At 36.0% G+C, this 18,960-nt stretch overlaps 1 protein-coding gene across 1 annotated transcript in view; it reads left to right on the forward strand.

Moving 5' to 3' along the window:
• Smp_179360 (sortilin, putative) overlaps nt 1-17,341 on the forward strand; it is a gene marked incomplete at both ends in the record, with an annotated part of 74,649 nt that extends 57,308 nt beyond the window's left edge. Inside the window, 4 exons of the mRNA XM_018791211.1 lie at nt 5,999-6,073; nt 11,908-12,142; nt 15,555-16,302; nt 17,160-17,341. Of these exons, the coding sequence (XP_018645592.1) occupies nt 5,999-6,073; nt 11,908-12,142; nt 15,555-16,302; nt 17,160-17,341 (1,240 nt within the window). The remainder of the gene's footprint in view (nt 1-5,998; nt 6,074-11,907; nt 12,143-15,554; nt 16,303-17,159) is intronic.
• Nucleotides 17,342-18,960: the final 1,619 nt, after the last annotated feature.

Here is an 18,960-nt window from a genome sequence, read left to right on the forward strand (position 1 = left end):
TACCGTCAAATATTACCAATTATGAATGATTGCCAATTGAATGTTTTTAAAAATACCCTAATACAGCTACATGGTAATACAGTGAATATAATGTAAATAATAAGAATAATAAAAGTAGTTTGATAGACAGATGTGGATGCGCACTGCTGAGGAGTCTCACAAGAGGACGAAGCGGCCATCCAGTGCTTCCAGGTTTCCCTTGGTGGTATAGCTTTATTTGACTCATGATTTCAACTATGAAAAATACTGAAATCTCCACGAAACTCTTTCTAATAAACATAACTTACAAATTAAATTAGCCTTTATAAAACATCTTCACCTATATACAAATAATTATTAGAATGAATTTCATCTGTCTATTAAACTACTTTTATTATTATTATTATTTAAATTATATTCAATGTATTACTATGTATAATATTAAACAATATTAGGGTATTTTTAAAAAAATTTAATTGGCCATAATTCCTAACATTGACGGTATATCCATAATTGTATTTGTATTTGTATATATCAGTCATATATTCACTAGTAATTAAATGTAACCATCATTAAAAATGGATATGTGAACTATTCTTAACATTTCATGAGAACCAGCCAGCCAGCTACAACGTAGGACCAGGCACATCATGAGAACCTATATATATATATATATATATATATATAGTTGAAAGTTATAAGCTGTAGTTATTCACTTTATAACATAATGTATAATGTTTATTTTTATTTATATGTTATAATAGTTAGAAAATGAATTCATTGTTACATGTTGTGTAAAGTCTAGCTTTCATCAAGTTACATCATTTATGGCATAGGCAAGAAAATACGTCTAGCAACCAAAGGGTGGGTTTACTGCGCAACAGTTTGTTCCATCCTACTATATGATAGTTTTATTTGGTGAAGACGCTGACAAAATGCAGAGTCTTCTGACCACTATAAGCAACTATGCAGGCATGTTCGGGATGCGATTCTCCCCCTCGAAGTGCAAAATTTTACTTCAGGATTGGGTTGTATCGGCACCTGAACTAATAATAGGGAGTGAAGTAGTTGAGCGTGTTCACTGCTTCACTTATCTTGGTAGTCTCATCAGCCCTAGTGGTCTGGTGTGTGACGAAATCTCAGCACGGATACAGAAGGCTCGTCTAGATCTCGCCAAATTGCGTCATTTATGGCGTAGGCGAGATATCCGTCTAGCAACCAAAGAGTGGGTTTACCGTGCAGCATTTCGTTCCTGTCCTGCTTTATGACAGTGAAACATGGCCGATAAGAGTAGAGGGTATTTGTAGGCTACTAGTTTTCAATCATAGGTTTCTTCGAAGTATTACTCGCATATCCTGGGACTACCAAGTGAGTAATGCAGTTGTTAGGAAATGGGTATTAGGTAAGGATGGCAAATCGATTGATGAAGTAGTGAAACTTTATCAGTTGAGATGGATGGGACACGTGTTACGTATGCCCAACCACCGACTGCCCCATGATGCAATGTTTAATGGTGTTGGAAGAAAGCTAGGGGTGGCCAGACCAAAACGTGGCATAAATCCATGAAGTCGCTGTCAAGTGGACTGAGCCATCTTGCCAGGTGTAGACTACCTGGCTGGGATCCGCGGGATGATAACAACCGATGGTTAGAAACCTTGAATGACATGGCTTAAAATCGTTTGCAATGGTGAAGTTGCATCCACTCTTTGTGTTCTACCAAATTCTAATCTTCTGAATTCCTCATGTCCCTATCTTTCTTCTCTTTCTAAATTTATTTCACTGGATTATACTTCTCGAATAACATCTTCAAACCCTAAGCTTTCACATAATGCTTATACTCTTACTACTTCTACTGTAGTGAATGAGAACACAGGTGAGGACAACCAACTATATATTTAGCACAAATTACAACGTTACTTGGTAAAGTGCAAAAACCATACTATGATACTCTATTTGCAAAATGTTCTTCAATTGTCTCAGGCTTCATTGTTCCTGGATTTCCACACAAATTGCTTTTTATTTCTGTTCTTCTCTTCTTGATCTTCTCAATCTTCTGCTGTCAGATATTCTATTCCTTGCTCACCATATATACTACGTATGTCGATATAAGTAGCTCACACAACACTACCACTATGGGGTTTGAATCGACAACTGCATCTCTGTGTTAATGTGGTATGGCAACTCGTACGTTCGTTGTGACTGACTGCTTATAGGATTTTAGTGGTTGTCTAACATTGATCGATTCATGATTTTAGCAAAGTAAAATTTATTGAGTTATTCAGAAAAATTTCGCCTTATTGATGACTCATGATGTTTCATTGTAAGGAGTTGTCTGCTTTCGACGACATCATTTACCAAAACTGTTAATAATCAGATAATACTCGAAATTGTTAAGGTGAAAATAGTTTACTGATGAATTTCGATGAAGATAAATCAAATAAACACATAGGCTGGTTTTCATGTGATTAAGGAGCTGGATGGACATTTTGTCTTCGAAAACAAAATTCAAACCTTAATTGACCGATTTATTGATTGGGGAACCACAGAAAATCAAGCAGCACCGCTCAACCGTTTCGTCCTATTATGGGAATCCTCGTCTGTGCAAACTGCTTCACACTACAAATGATAATATCCAGAGCATTTAAGTCTCATGATGAACCTTCGGATTAGTGTTTAATGATACATATTCTCAAATCAGAAGTGAATCTTGGTATGTTTTTGTTTCTATTCACTTAAGCAAATTTTAAAAAATTGGAAGAAAACAATAAACTCTTAGTTCATCGATTATACATCCATTATTTACTTTGTTTGTTTCGTTTCATCCTTCTTTCTCTCTCACTCTTTGTTATACACCAATACATACCCATATATACATACTCATTTACTAAGGGGAATAATTTTCTACTCTTCCTCTTGTCTCTTCATGTATTATTGAGTATCATGCCTTATTAATGAAAATATTAATGATGATGGCGTTAATCATACCAAAAATGAATCACAACTTTTTATTTCTATCATTCACATATCTAATGTTTAAGTAATTTTGGTAACGTTTTCATGTATAAATGAGGGTTTACAATTTCAGTAGCTTAGTGAGTCCTTCTGGAGTTGCTGCCGGTCACAGGCCAGGATAGAAAGGTGGGGTTGGTTATAGAGTCAGCAATACTATCCCGTAGAAAACAATGTTGTTTAAAAACGATAACCAGAAAAAGCAATTTAAGCCACTTAAAAATCTGCTCTGAGAGTCGAATATCTTCATTTAGAAGAATTACTATGCCTCATGGTAAAAGTCGATATTCTTTGGAATCCGCGAGCCCGGTGTACCTTCTAACAAACAGAACAACAATTATAACAGGTACGTGGAATGTCCGGACAATGTAGGAAACCGGGAGGACCATTAAAATAGCAACAAAAATAAGGAAATACAACTTGGTGGTGCTCGGAATAATAAAACCCATTGAACCCTAGATGGACAGAAAAGGTTAGATTTGGGAGAGATACTGTTGAAATCTGATCATGAAAAAGAAACTGCTTCTCATATACAAGGAATTGCACTGATGCTATCGAAAGAAGCACAAAAAGTACTAATAGAATGAAAATCTCATGAATCTAGAACCTTCAAAACAATGAAGGAGGGTATTACAATGAATGTTATCCAATATTATACACCAACCAATGATAATACGAAAGACAATCAACATCAGTTTTATGAGAGGCTGCACTCGATCAAAGAGAAGTGCCCGGGAAGGGACCTGACTATTCTAATGGATAACACTGGGTACGAAAATATCATGGGGCACCCAAATGCCCTGGTACGGCCAAGAGTGGGGAGAGTTCGCTCTCCCTCTCGACATGCTCTCACATGGCCACGCGAATATATAGCCTCTGACAGGGAAGTCCTACTCACTGCCTTCTCGTAGCGTTACTGTTGTTTACGAAATTGAGAGGACGAAAAGCAAATGTCCGGCGCTTTAACCGGGTTGGTGGACATGGAGGGTCCACCTAGGGGAGTTGGGAAACCCTGATTCCAAACCAATGGTGCACATGGGCTCCAGTATCCTGATGGAACGAATGGTGTATGAACCTATTGTTGGTCACCTGCTACCATGGGACTGCATCTCCTCACGATGCTTCACTGCCTTGTGGATCAGACTTTTAGGTCAAATGCTCGGGGTGTGGCCCCCTAAGAAAACGACTTGCTTCAGTCTGGGCACCTGGGCAGTATCACAGCCCTCACACAAATCAAATGAGATTTGTGAGGCGCATATTTATCTGGTGCTTTTTGTACCAATATTTATGTGTTTAAATAATAATAATAATAAATAATGGGGCGACATGGACTGGGAAAAAGGAATGAAAATGGAGAGAGATTTGCAAATTTATGCCTCTTTCAGCAAGACAGTTATTGGTGGCAACATATTCACCTACAAATGCATAGACAAGGCTACATAGGTCTCACCGGACCGCATTGCAGAAAACCAGATCGATCATATTTGTAGCAATAAAATAATCGCATGGTTCATGGAAGACATGAGAACAAAGAGAGCAACTGACCTAGCTACAAATCATCACTTGAATATGGCCAAGGTCTGTATTTAAAATACCATTTTAGTACCCCATAGCTCAAATCTTCCTGTAGCTTTGATTTTCTTCTCAAGTTCAAACAAATTCCTGTAATCTACTTAATTCATCTGTCAGTAAAATCTAGCTTCATCAGATTGCCTGTTATTATTGCCATACTTTATATGTTACTCGTAAGTAGTGTCAGTTATGATTTGTAAATTATGATCTGTTTATAGCTCCGCTAGCATTGTCATAACACATATTCTTCCGTAAACCTAGATTATTCTGCCTCATTCAAGTGATTATTTTATGATTTATGAGGTATCCAAAGCATTCGTTTTAATCATATCCAATTTTTAAACAATAAGATAGCCTCCATGCTTTGAAATGCTTCACGCCAATTAGATAACTTCAGTGTAGTCGATCTTGCCGATTACCTGGAAGCACATAATATCAAATTCTCATTGCTATATTTGAATTTTAAACATAGCTTATTACACCTTAAAATGAAGGCAGTAAAATAATGTCATGAAACAGGAATTACCATCTACGTTATGATTTCAACTGTTTTGACAGTGTTTGTTATAATCGCCTAATATTACATTACTTACTTACTTACGCCTGTTACCCCTCGTGGAGGAGCAGAGGCCGCACATCAGCATTCTCCATCCAACTTTGTCCTGGGCAATCCTTTCCAGTTCTTTCCAGTTTATATTCATCCTTTCATATCTGCTTCTATCTCCCAGCGTAATGTTTTCTTTGGCCTTCCTCTTTTCTGCTTCCTTTCCGGATTCCAAGTTAGGGATTGCCTCGTGATGCAGTTTGGTTGTTTTCTCAATGTATGTCCTATCCACTTCCAACGTCTTTTCTTATTCCCTCCTAAAATGGAAGCTAGTTTGTCCTCTTCCATAAAACGCTGTTGCTGATAGTATCCGACCAGTGATTGTTGAGTATTTTGCTTAAAAAACTGTTTATAAATAATTGTACCTTCTTGACGATGGATGTAGTAGTTCTCTACGTTTCAGCTCCATACATCAACATGTAAAATTCAGAAGTGTGTTCCAATGAATTATTTTTATACCTTGATGACTAATTTCTAAACGAAATGGTGCGTCAATCAACTTTTAGCGGAAATGTATGGACAGTCGCTCAATATCGTCGATTGGTTGAAATTAGACATTAACACCATTGGATGCTCGAGGTTAAGCATTCGCTCGCGAGACCGAAAGCCTTGTATTCTAGTCTTGCGTGAGGGATCGTGAATGCACACTGCTAAGGAGTCCCATACCAGGATAAAATGGCTTTCCCGTGCTTACAAATTTTCAATGTTGGTCTTACATTGATCTGTTCATGATATCAATCTAAACTCAACAATCTATACGACCCTATACTGATTATTCTCTGTATGTACCGTTGTTTTTTCTTGATCACCAAATTTTTCATTATTTCATTTTAGTTGTGCAAATGAATATGAAATGGAAACGCGTGTACAAGTGGAATTTTGTCCATGTACTCAAAGTGATTATGAATGGTAATTAATTTAATACTTATTCACTGTTAATATACTTTTCTTTTAAGAAAACAAAACTGATCTAAATCTTTTATAAAGTCATATCTGTCTTTCTTCGTATACTATATATTTTTATATACAACCTTTCTTTATATATTACCTTCACTAAATTAACTACTTCTATGAATCCGGTGTTCATCTTGTTGTGGTAACGAGGTATGGCAACTTGGATCGATCTATATATGTTCCTGGTCTTACATTGTAGCTGACTGACTCACAGTTAGTAGCTTGTAGTGTTGTCACTATATTATGATTAATTCAATGACTTAATACTTATAGTTTATTTCAAATGAGCTCACAAGACATTCACTTTTATTCAAGGAATTTATTCAACTATTTGAAGTAAATTCCCATCATGGATTACCACAGCCTCATGAAACTTGTCAACAACGTTCACTTACAACTCACACACAAGATTGGCCTCGGTAGCATCGTCATCCGATCATTCCACAACAACAATACTACCTACCCATCCAATAATTCACAATTTCGACTAACTCTCATCATGACTTTGCTTTTATTCATTATTTACATTTAGTACATTTCCCTCTGAGGAAAACTTTACAGAACTTAATCTCAAACTATGTCATCATGATACTAAATACTAAAGAATAGGTAACAAACTATAGATGAAACTTAAATTCATTTAGTATTGTTTGCTTGAATCTTCCTATCGATGTTTTAGGACTGCAAGTAGTCAGTCTCTAATTGGCATATGTGCATACTGTGCGTATTGACTCGATATAGCCTTCACAAGCATTGTAAGCAAAGATGGATAGTGACTAGCAGTGGAATCCAGGAAGCGCGTTTCGTCGCACAAGCAAGTGGCTATCAGGACTCAGTGGCCGAGTAGATAACGCGATGGTGTTTGAAGCGAAAGGTCCTGGTTCGAGTCCTGGAGTGAACATCAACTCTGAGATGCAGGTACATCCAGCTGACGAGTCCCAAGTAGGATGAGACGTGCGTCCTGGATTCCACTGCTAACCCCTATCCATCTTTGCTTATAGATTAAACTGTTTGTCCATTGCTTCCCAGGTTTTTCGGTTTCTTGAATAATACGAAAATTCCAAAAGAGTTTTTACAAAAAATTAACTAAACAATAACAATTGCCATTTCACTAGATTTGTGTGTCATTCTAAGCGATAATTAACTAATTACAGTGTGAACACAGCAATACCAGGATGTCAGAATATTCAGCTGATTTAAGTTCTCCATTTAAGAAAGAAATACATATCCTATTTGATATAATGGATGCTTATAATATTTCATCTCACTCTCACGTATTTTACGATAATACGTTAATACGATAATAAAACTAGTCACGTTATACCAGATCCAAGATTCACGACCCAGAATAGAGAACCAGAATATAGACTAGATAATACTTTACTCCACACAATTACAAGCAGTCACACTTAGTTAGTCCGGATTAGAAATCAATAATAAGAAAAGGAATCCTATAGTTAATAGTCCGTAAGGTATGACTGTTTTTCCACCTACAGTGTCCAATCATATTTTTACTCTCACTACTACACATCACTATTGGTAGTCTCAATGTAAAACGATATCTAGGTAATCGAAACATTCGCTTGTTTGTTTTCATGATAAAACTTAAATGATCTAATCTAATCTTTCCCTATAAATAGCTCTTATAACACTTTGAGTTGTCTACATATCGTTATTATTGTTATTATCCAGTTAATTACTGAGTAAATTAGGCAATCTCTGCGAGACTATAATTTATGGACGACCTTTGAACCAATCTTAAGTGACCTTGAGAAATGTTAGCCAATCAGTAAACAGTCAGTATAGAGTAAAAATATATTATACAAAACCAAATAATTAAAGTGGATACATTTCTTTTATATAGTCCAAAAACTTGTCAAGGTTAGACAAAGGTTCAAAAGTTCCAAATTCGTAATGCATAAGGTAGAGGAACTCATCCATATGGCTGCATAATAGTTGGTCTCTGCAGCCATGATAAGGTCATAAAAACCCTCTCAGCATCGACCATATAGCTTCATTATTGTTTGTGTGTAGTCCGGTTGTGTAAGTTTATCATTTTTATTATGGATATGTCCCTACAATACTCATGCCACTGAACAGCCGAAGCTTCAGTAACATCTGAGATTATTGCAGCCAATTTTACTGGTGATTTTATTATACAGTTGGCGGCAATTATTATAATATGCCTTAGTCTCAATCTGGATCGAGCGAAAAAGGTTCCTATTCTAGCAAACGTCTTCAAAATATATTACATCGAAGGACAACATCATGGTAGTCTGCACAAGGTCTACAAGTTATTCAATACTCGTAATTACAATTACAGGAACTTCTTAGTAGTTTCATTTGTTGTAGCCGCTTAATTGTCAAGTCTTCTCTAAAATTCTCTGTGAACCGACCGTACATGAGCATCAGGCACTGAAATTGGCACCGTGACCTTGAAGTCCCTCAAACGCTTCTGATTGGCTCGTCCATAAATTATAGTCTCGCCGCAATCTCATTCAATTATGAATAGGAATGGTTATTTAATGTTAAAAACTAACTACTACTTAACTCATTTCTATCATCTTGATAATAAGACTTAAGTAGATGAGTTAAATAACTGATTTCTTTAATAAAGAAAAAAATCTCATACATCATTCTGTAAAATAGTTGCTTAAGTTGATGATTATATGATATAGAGTAAGTACTTAGTGAACAAGAACACAAGTGGGGACAATTGAATATACTTGAGCACAAATTTACAGACTATCTCACTAAAGTCTGACAATCATACAATATCAGAAGGGCTTTTTGTGGAGATTTAGTATTTCTATAGTTGAAAGCGTGAGTCAATTGAAGCTAGACTACCAGGGAAAACCTGGAAGCACTGGATGGCCGTTTCGTCCTATTGTGTGACTTCTCCGCAGTGCGCATCCACGACCTCGCCTCGCGAGATCCGAACTCAGGACCTACCAGTCTCACGCCAGAGCACTTAACCGATAGACCACTTAGCCGGCATCCGATGGTGTTTATGTCTAACTTCAACCAATCCACGAAGTTGAGCAACCGTCCACCAATTGTCTTCAGTGAGTTTCTATCTCACAACAGACGTGGTTTGAACTCCACTGGTCACTGCTTCTTACTAGAACTCCAGGATTTACCTCTCGAAGTTAGCCACTAGTGAGCATATGGATTCAATTCTGACATTGTGTATAGTTTCAAGTGCAAACGATTGAAAAGTACCAGACTCCGATGAAATATATATAGAACATTCCCTTTATTGTGATATATATATATATATTCTTAACATAACTTATATTATATGGATGTCTTCTTAATACAGTTAATGAAATCCATTTAGTGTATATGTTAATGGAAACATGTGACTAATAATATGTCACTCAGTTTCAATAATAATAAACTAATATAATTAATACTGGGGAAAAAAGTATTTGACGAAATGAGTGACATATCAATTTTAAAGGCTTCTAAAAACTAACTACATTATGTATTTATGCATAGTATACTTTACGTATATATATATATATATATATATATATATATATATATATATATATATATATATACTAATGTTATTGTTACCCTCGTCATGATTATCGAATATATTACGGTTATTCTTGCTAATATATGTATATGTTAGTAGTCTGTCTAGTGTGATAATAATATGAACATGTTTGGTTCATCAATACACGAATCAACAACAGTTGTATCCGCTCCGTCCCTACCCCCCCCCAGTACATTATATCTCACTGTGATGTAGTTGAAACATGTTGGTATTTGTGGAGCCTGTAATGTGTATCCGTTAACGGATGTAGTTTAAATTGATACTAATAACCACTAACTTTGTTTCCATATCCAAATATCATAACTTCTTTTTCTTTTTTATACCCTGGCCATTTTAAAATAGAACTATGTCGTAAAGATCAGTGTTGATCGATCTATGCCAGTAACACACATATAAAAGTGCTTTTTTTTAGTGATCTCAGCAATAAGACATATATTTACCATACAAAATGAGCCACGAACTCGAAGAACGTAGCACCTTTGAACGTTGAAAAACTGCAATTCTTTTCCTTTAAGGTGTTTTGGCGTGAAAAAGTATGCTTTTAACTAGCTTTAAATTACAATGACATAGTGATTGCATCAGCTGTCATCATTTATCGAATTGTTTCTTTTTAGCCTGATATTCTTCAGTACCACATAGTGACCAAGTCCGATACCTAGTAGCTAGTAACTCGGTGATATTGTGCTGAATGTTTTCATGAATTAATTCAGTACTTGTGAAATTAAAGATTCTGATAGATGTTGTCCAGAGCAGTAAATGAAAGCTTCACAATTGAACCACTCAACTTATAGAATATGAAACCACAAAAAATGTATTCACCTGAGCTATGAATGTTCCTCAGTATTTTAGAAAATCTTTCTGTTTATTGTGGTGGTGATGTGTTCTCTGAATTAGATTGTTTAATTACGAATTTCTCAGTGTTAATATTAACAACATTTTCAACGCCTAGTTCATGTAGAAGTGAACTTTATTCCATAAGTCCTATGTCAAATCATTCTGATGGTCTTGTTTGTAATTTGTTATCTTCACAGGCTTTGTTGACTTCATTTCTTTTTTCATTCGCGCTGACAGTCATTTTTGTAGGTTAACCTCCTCACCTTATGGCTGATTGACTTCTTATGTATGGTTTGATAGTGTAGTTTACTTAAAATGTTACATTCTATCTCATTCCCTTCATTTATTCAGCACAGTTTGTAGTGTTTAGTGTTATGTCAAGCCCACATAGGTTATTCTAGCATCTGGATAGGTCAATTTATTTGTTCGTCATGAGTCACATTTTGACCGTGTCATTTATTCACTTATAACCCTGACTGTTTTATTTGAGCGTATTTGTGTCTATTGCTTTCCCCATTCATCACCTATCTTCATCTTGTTTTTATCTGGCTATAAATAGTGCGTCGCTTTCCATCAGATAGAGTTGACTCACTTGCCGTCTCCGTTCTGTTACGGTTCAATTTCCTGCTTCTCATTTTTAATGTCTGTTTGGATAAGCGAATGCCTAAAATAAATTCATCTAACACAATTCGTGTTTGGTTTCTTGTTACCACCGTTGCACAAACGGGATTAGCTTAGGTGTAATATATAGAGTTAAAATAGAAGATTTATGTTCATGTCATATTCCCTTCGTTTACACGTTCATTCAAACTAGAGTCAGATCTGTTACAGCTTGACAAAATCGCCAACCAGAACACCGACTTCTGTGACCTTTTTCCCATGCTAAACCATTCCCACGTCAACCAGCACTAGCACTCCTGGGTCACCTCTGACTCCTCATTGGCAATTTCTTGCCAAGCCTAGTCCGTTCAGTCTAGAACATATATATCAGCCTTCTCTGTGTGAATCGTACATTTCAGACATACGTGGTTTATGTACAAACAAATCAGACCACATCATATCACATCAACCGTTGACTAGTCTTAATTAGGACAAAATACAAATTCTGGATTTCAGCGCTAGCTACAGTGTAAATATATTAAAGTCTTAATTGCTACTGCGATATGGATACCGTTCAGTCTAAAGTTTTTGTTCTTATCACAACAGAGATCACTGTTGTCAGGTGAATCTTTTTAAACTAGGACGAAACTATTCAGCGTTCCCTTGTTTTTAAATATTATCTGAGCTACGACCTTTAGTGTGAATAGAAACTTTGGAAATTTGGTCTGTTTTATTTTTCCGACATTATGTTTCTTGAAATACATATATGCATAACTTTTGTTTTGCCTAGTGAATACGGATTTTATCGTCAACCGGGATCATTAAATTGTATTCGAAACCCCTATATTCCACCGTTAGATCCTTGTACATTACCAAGAAAACAGCGTCAAACTATTCATCAATTAGGTTATCGTTTGATACCAGGTGATCGTTGTGTTGGCGGTTGGCAGCCTCCAATATGGAATCAAACTATTTTAGATTTGATCAAATCATGTCCATATGATAATGCTGATGATGATAATTCTGTAAGTTTTGTTTTCCAGTTTCTTCTGACGAATAAACAATGTTTCAGTCAACTTTGCTATTATCTAATCGGTTGCTTTCTCCTTTAGGTTGCTGCTTCTTTTTAGGCATCTTAAGATTATAGCTGTTTTTACGTAAGCAAATTTGTTCTATTGAAATTCGGGCTTCTTGGAATACAAGGTTTTTTCTTTTGTCTCATTTCTGTCTTCTCTTAACAATTCTATGAGAGTTTATTAATATTATTATTATTGTCGGTTTCGGGGATTTGTGGAGATTGTAATATCTTCAAAGTTGAATTCATGAATTAATCTAACCTAGACCGTCATTGAAGACCTGAAAGCACTGAATGTTCGCTTTGCCCTAATATGAGACTTTTGAGCAGTGTGCATCCACACTTCCGCACTCGGGACTCGAACCCAGGACCTTCGGTTTGGCGCGCGAACGTTTAACCTCTGGACCACTGAGCGTGCATCCAACGGTGTGAATCTCTAACTCCGATCGATTTGTGATCTTGCACAACCCTTCATTTATTGTCTGAGGTGGATAAATGTCTCATACCCGACACGAAATGGACTCCACTGGTCACGGCTTGTCATTAGAACTTTAAGAAATTCATCTTAAAATTGGTCATTAGTGAGCACATGAGTATTATTGGTATAGAAATTTGTGGAGATTGTATTACTGTTATTAGTATTCTGTGTTAATCGTCCGGTTTGTTTAACTCGCGTGGATCCCACTCTAACCATAAAACATTTATCTGTCCATAATTTGAAATTACTTACTTACTTACGCCTGTTACTCCTCGTCGAGGAGCATAGGCCGCTCACCAGCATTGTTCTATTACCGTAGCGATTCCACTGATAATAAATTCTAGGACTTTTATAAAAGCCCGTCGGTTTATTCTTCCAATACTTTAAACCAAAATCTCATTTTGTATTTGTAAAATATAAAAACAATACATAGAATGCACCATTTTTGCATCATCATTTAATTGTCTTTTACAAGTCTCATCGTTCTTTCATTCTTGTTGCTACTTGCACTGCTTTTGTCTTTTTTCTTCTTATATTCTTCTGTCACTGGGATTTCTATTTTTAATTTTTGATACATACCACTTATATCTGTCCGTATAAATAACACACTACAATACATGTAATTAGTTTGCTAAAACAGGATAATTTGTCAAAATATTGATAAGTCTGCCGGAGGCTCAGTTGACTTGGTTCTCGGTAGTAAGGACCGTGAATTGGATGACGTAAGTAAAAAACATGAAGACGATAGATGAGGATTTACATAACTTCAAAAATAATATATGAATAAACTACATCTCGTGGATTGGTTGAAGTTAGATATTAATACCAGTGGATGTCAACTCAGCGGCTTACAGGTTAAGCGTTCGCGCGCGATATCGATAGGTCCTTGGTTTGAATCTCATGGGCGGGATCGTGGATGCGCACTGCTGAAGAGTCCCATACTAGGACGAAACGGCCGTCCAGTTCTTCCAGGTTTTCCATGGTGGTCTAGTTTAAATCGACTCATGAATTTAACTATTAAATTACATTTCTGATGAATTATTTACAGTTAGATTTATATACATTGAACTGCATTGTATTTAATGTGAATTATTACTATGTGAGCACACATTTACAGTATCAAAAAATTAAGCTTATTCAACTCCTTGTACGTCATAGACTTAACATTTATTTTCCATCTCACTCTATTAGTTCTGTGTTCCTTGTATCAAAGGTTTACTGTGTTGGAATATAAACTCAGGCGCTTTGAAAGGCAACCATATGTTAACACTTTGTTACATCTTCTCTCTCTTTGAAGTGTTTACACTATAGATTCACCTTAAACTTTAATATATGTATATGCATTTAGTCGGTCAGTTTCATTGAATCGTTTGTAAAATTGATATGGCTTGTGTTGATCAAGTAATATTATATTTATTATAGTATCATTGTAGGTACACATTTCTGACAAGTTTTAGCTAACAATAAACTTAGATGCAGGATTTTTTGTCGACTACCTTCAACCACTTAACATCAAAGCTAATCGATGAAACATCGAGTCACTTAGACTAGTTTCCACATTGGAATTCGGATGATAGAACTTAATCAGCACTAAGGATTAAACAAGTATGATATTGGTCAGCACTCACTGATAAATCAATTGTGATTACATCTCAGTCCTACAGAAGGTCAGTCTCCGTTCAAACAGTAATGATTTAGATTGTGAAGCTTTGTGATACAGGATTGAATTAGACAGAGATCATCAGTTCCAACAAGATAACTTGCAGCTAGGACGAAAACTAAGACAGACAAAGTTTCCAGTGGACTACTTTCAACCGACTAATATTGTAGTGAACAAAACACGGGTGGGGACAATCGAATGTATTTTAGTACAACACTACAAAATATCTCATTAAAATATGAGAACCATATAGTGAACGGTTAATTTGCAAACTATCAATCAATTGTCTCAATCTTGACCGTTCCTTCTGCAAATATCATTCCATAGTCTCTGATTATCATTGTTCATGCATTTTCGTACCAATTGCGTTTCATTCCCGTTCTCTCCTTATCGATCTTCTACTGAAATACATTCAATGCCCAACCATCACCATATACTACTTATGTGGATATCAGTAACCCACACCACAATACCAGTAGTATTTACTCTTAAAAACTAACTTTATACCTCTAATACAAGTACATGAAGCTTGTGTTTATCTATATTAACTATCAAAATATATACGACATAAATATTTTTAAAATGTCTTAAAGAAACTTTATAAATAATCCGTTGTCCTTTAATATTGACATTGCCCCCAAATGCACTGGTACAGCCGAGAGTGGGGAGCAGTCCTCTCTCTCTCTCTCTCTCTCTCGAAATGCTCTCATATGGCCTTGCGTATATAGCCTCCGACAGGAAAGTCCTACTCACTGCCTTCTCTTGGTATTAGTGTTGTTTACGAAATTGAGAGGACGAAAAGCGGATGTCCGGAGCTTTCACCGGGTTAGTGGACACGGCGAGTCCACTTAGGGGAGTTGGAAAACCCTGATTCCAAACCAATGGTGCACATGGACTGGCCCCAGTATCCTGAAGGAACAAATGGTGTATGAATCAATCATTGGTCGCCGGCTACCATGGGACTGCATCTCATCACGATGCTCCACTGCCTTATGGATTAGACCTTTAGATCAAAGGCTTTGGGTATGGCTCCCTAAGAAGACCACCTGCTTCGGTTTAAGCACCTGGTCAGTATCACAGCCCTCACACAAATCAAATGAGATTTGTGTGGTGCATATATATCTGGTTCCCCTTTGTACCAATATCTATGTGCTTAAATAAATACTGACATTCTATAATGATTTGTTTTATTTTGTGATTCTTTTGTTTTTACTTTCAATTCAGTTAATTACACATAATTCACCTGCAACAATTATTTCCATTATTCTACTTATATTCGGTATAATCATACTACTTATTTTATGGATGAAATCAAATCATTATAGAATGATGAGCACATCTAATTATCGTCTTGATAATAGACACTTTAAAGTCAATACGAGTAATGCTTTAAATCGTTTACATAATTGGTTTATACCATGGAAACGAAATCCTTTCACTGGATTAGTGAATAATAATAATATCGATGGTTGGAATAGTATTGATCCAGTTTCATCAACATATAATGATAGTCGAACTAATTTATGGCCACCGACGTGTACCACGACATCATCTATGCATAAACAAACTGTTCATTCAAATCTATTCAAAATTAATTGTATACAACCAAAAATATTTAATAAACAATTAAAAACTACTCAAATGAATAATAATAGTAGTAATAACAGTAATGTTAATGATATTCACCATTTATCAGATCCTAATAAGAATAATCATACAATAATTATTCCAAAAAAGACCATTTCAATTCCAACATTTAAAGGAGGAAGTGGAAATGTTCTACATCAATATTTTCATCGTCATGATACAGATTCAACTAATTTATTAGAAGCAGAAGAAATCCCATCTACATCTTCACTATTATCATTATCATCAATGAATACAGTTACTAATAATAGTAGTAATAGTTGTAATCCGCGACAATCATTCGGTGATCCATTAACTTCATTTGCATATAAAAATTCTTTAACAAGTAAGCATTTTTTTTGTCATTTCAGTAGTATTACTTGTTGTTGTCGTTGTTTATTTATTTATTTAAACAGACAAATATTGGAACAAGGAAGCACCAGATATATATGCGCCACACAAATCTCATTTGATTTATATGAGGGCTGTGATACTGCCCAGATGCCCAAATCGAAGGAGGTGGTTTTCTTAGGGGGTCACACCCGGAGCCTTTGACCTAAAGATCTGATCCACAAGGCAGTAGAGCATCGTAAGTAGATGCAGTCTCACGGTAGCCTGTGACCAACAATTGATTCATATGCCATTTGTTCCCTCAGGGTACTGGAGCCCATGTACACTATTGGTTTGGAGTCAGGGTTTTCCAACTCCCCTAAGTGGACTTTCGGTGTCCACCAACCCGGTGAAAGCTCCGGACATTCGCTTTTCGTCCTCTCAATTTCGTAAACAACAGTAATGCCACTGTGAGAAGGCAGTGAGTAGGACTTCTCTGGCAGAGGCTATATACGCGTGGCCATGTGATAGCATTTAGAGAGGGAGAGCGAACTCTTGCCACTCTCGGCTGTACCAGGGCACTTGAGCGACTTTATATACTCAAGTACAAACAAACTTTTACGCAAAATGACTTTACAAATCTAATAAAAACTAATCTATTGGATGGGTCAACACTTGTGTTTACTCTGTTCAGATATTATCTAGTTTTGTGAACAATCTTCATAAAGAACTCAAGTCAGCGCGGGTGAACTGTCGTGCCCTACTACTCAACAATTTCATAAATCAATGTATTATATTATATTACTATGCATCCCGCTACAATTCATTTTCACTTTCCGTTTTACTATACTTTGTTTCTTTTTTTTAATATAGAATTATCCAATGGGTCGACAAGAGTATATAACAAGAATAATAAGTGTCATACTTCATCGGTTACTAAGAATAATAATCATGATTATAATCATTCTAGTGAAATACATCAAGCTATGCTACAAAAACAACAACAACACAATTCACCATTCACTAATCATCATAAAGATATTTTAGATCAATAAATAAAGAAATAATCATTTTTGCATCACTTAAAAAAACTGTTCCATTATACACACATAACTTCCAGTACAAAAGTAAAGAGGGGGGATAGAAAAAACAATTGATGAAGGCAATCAATAACAACAACAATAACAGGATTCATAATTAGAAGACAAAATATGAATCTACAAAAAAAAAGATCAATCTTCTCTCTTTTTCTCTTTATGTTATTGTTGTTGTTATGGTTTGCTGTTTTTTCTTCTTTTTTTTTTCTATTCAATGTTCATTCGTTTGTTTGTTTGTTCGTTTTTTAGTTTACATTTGTTTTATTTTCTCTATTCCAATGTTATTACCACTACTAATGATGATGATTAATCTCATCCTTGAATAATTTTTCTTACTAAATGTACTCAAACATATATATATATATAGGTGATTTTTTTTGTTGATCAGAAGGGGGTTTTGTGGAGATTTCAGTATTTTCATAGTTGAAATCATGAATCAATTGAAGCTAGATCACCATGGATAACCCGGAAGCACTGGACGGCCATTTCGTCCTATTATGGGACTCCTCAGCAGTGCGCATCCACGATCCGGCACTCGCGAGATTCGAACCTAGGACCTAGCACTGTCGCGCCGGAGCACTTAACCGATAAACCACTGAGCCGGCCGTCAACCAACGATGTTAATGTCTTATGATTTGAAATATGAAAATACTAAATTCTCTACAAAACCCCTGATCTATATTCATATGCTCACTAGTGACTGACTTCAAGAGATATTTCCTTGAGTTTTAGTGGGAAGCAGTGACCAGTGGAGTTCTGCCAAGTCTGTTTTAGAGATATGAAATCATGAATCAATTGAAGCTAGATCACCATGGATAACCCGGAAGCACTGGACGGCCATTTCGTCCTATTATGTGACTCCTCGGCTCAGTGGTCTATCGGTTATGTGCTCCGGCGCGAGACTGGTAGGTCCTGGGTTTGAATCTCACGAGGCGTGATCGTGTATGCGCACTGATGAGGAGTCCCATAGCAGGACGAAACGGTCGTCAAGCAGTGCTTCTAGGTTTTCCATGGTGGTCTAGCTTCAATTGACTCATGATTTTTGTGTCACTGGAAATGATGGAACTATTACTTAAACTAGTAGAACCGACAAAAATTGATTTAATGACTTACACTGATCAATCATTCAGTGCTACATAAGATGAAATGTTTATTCTTTGCTAGAAAGCTCTTTTGCCTTGAAAAGCGGCAGTTACAAACAGTCACTCTCACTGAGTCTGAAGTTGAAATCAATGACGGGAAAGATTATCACATATTTAGTAGTCCGTACCTCATATCAATAAGTCGTGTCAGCATTAATTTGAAAAAGAAACATCAGTCACATAGGATTTATGGAATGTTGATACAACTGTGATCCAATAAATGTGTTTCCTCTCTCGTTTAAGACTTATCAGCTAAATTTACATGCATCCTAAAGTTCTAATCCAGTAAGTTTCGCACCGAAAGTCCTGAGTGTTATCTACATAGCCAAGAAAAACTGGTCACATCCAGTCAAATATTAGTAACGGGTTTATTCAAAATTCTATAAATTAAATTGAGGTTCATGCCCGCTGCGCAAACAAGTGGCTGTCTGAACT

The sequence above is a fragment of the Schistosoma mansoni genome, assembly GCF_000237925.1.
Source record: "Schistosoma mansoni, WGS project CABG00000000 data, chromosome 3 unplaced supercontig 0174, strain Puerto Rico, whole genome shotgun sequence".
NCBI classification, from domain to species: domain Eukaryota; kingdom Metazoa; phylum Platyhelminthes; class Trematoda; order Strigeidida; family Schistosomatidae; genus Schistosoma; species Schistosoma mansoni.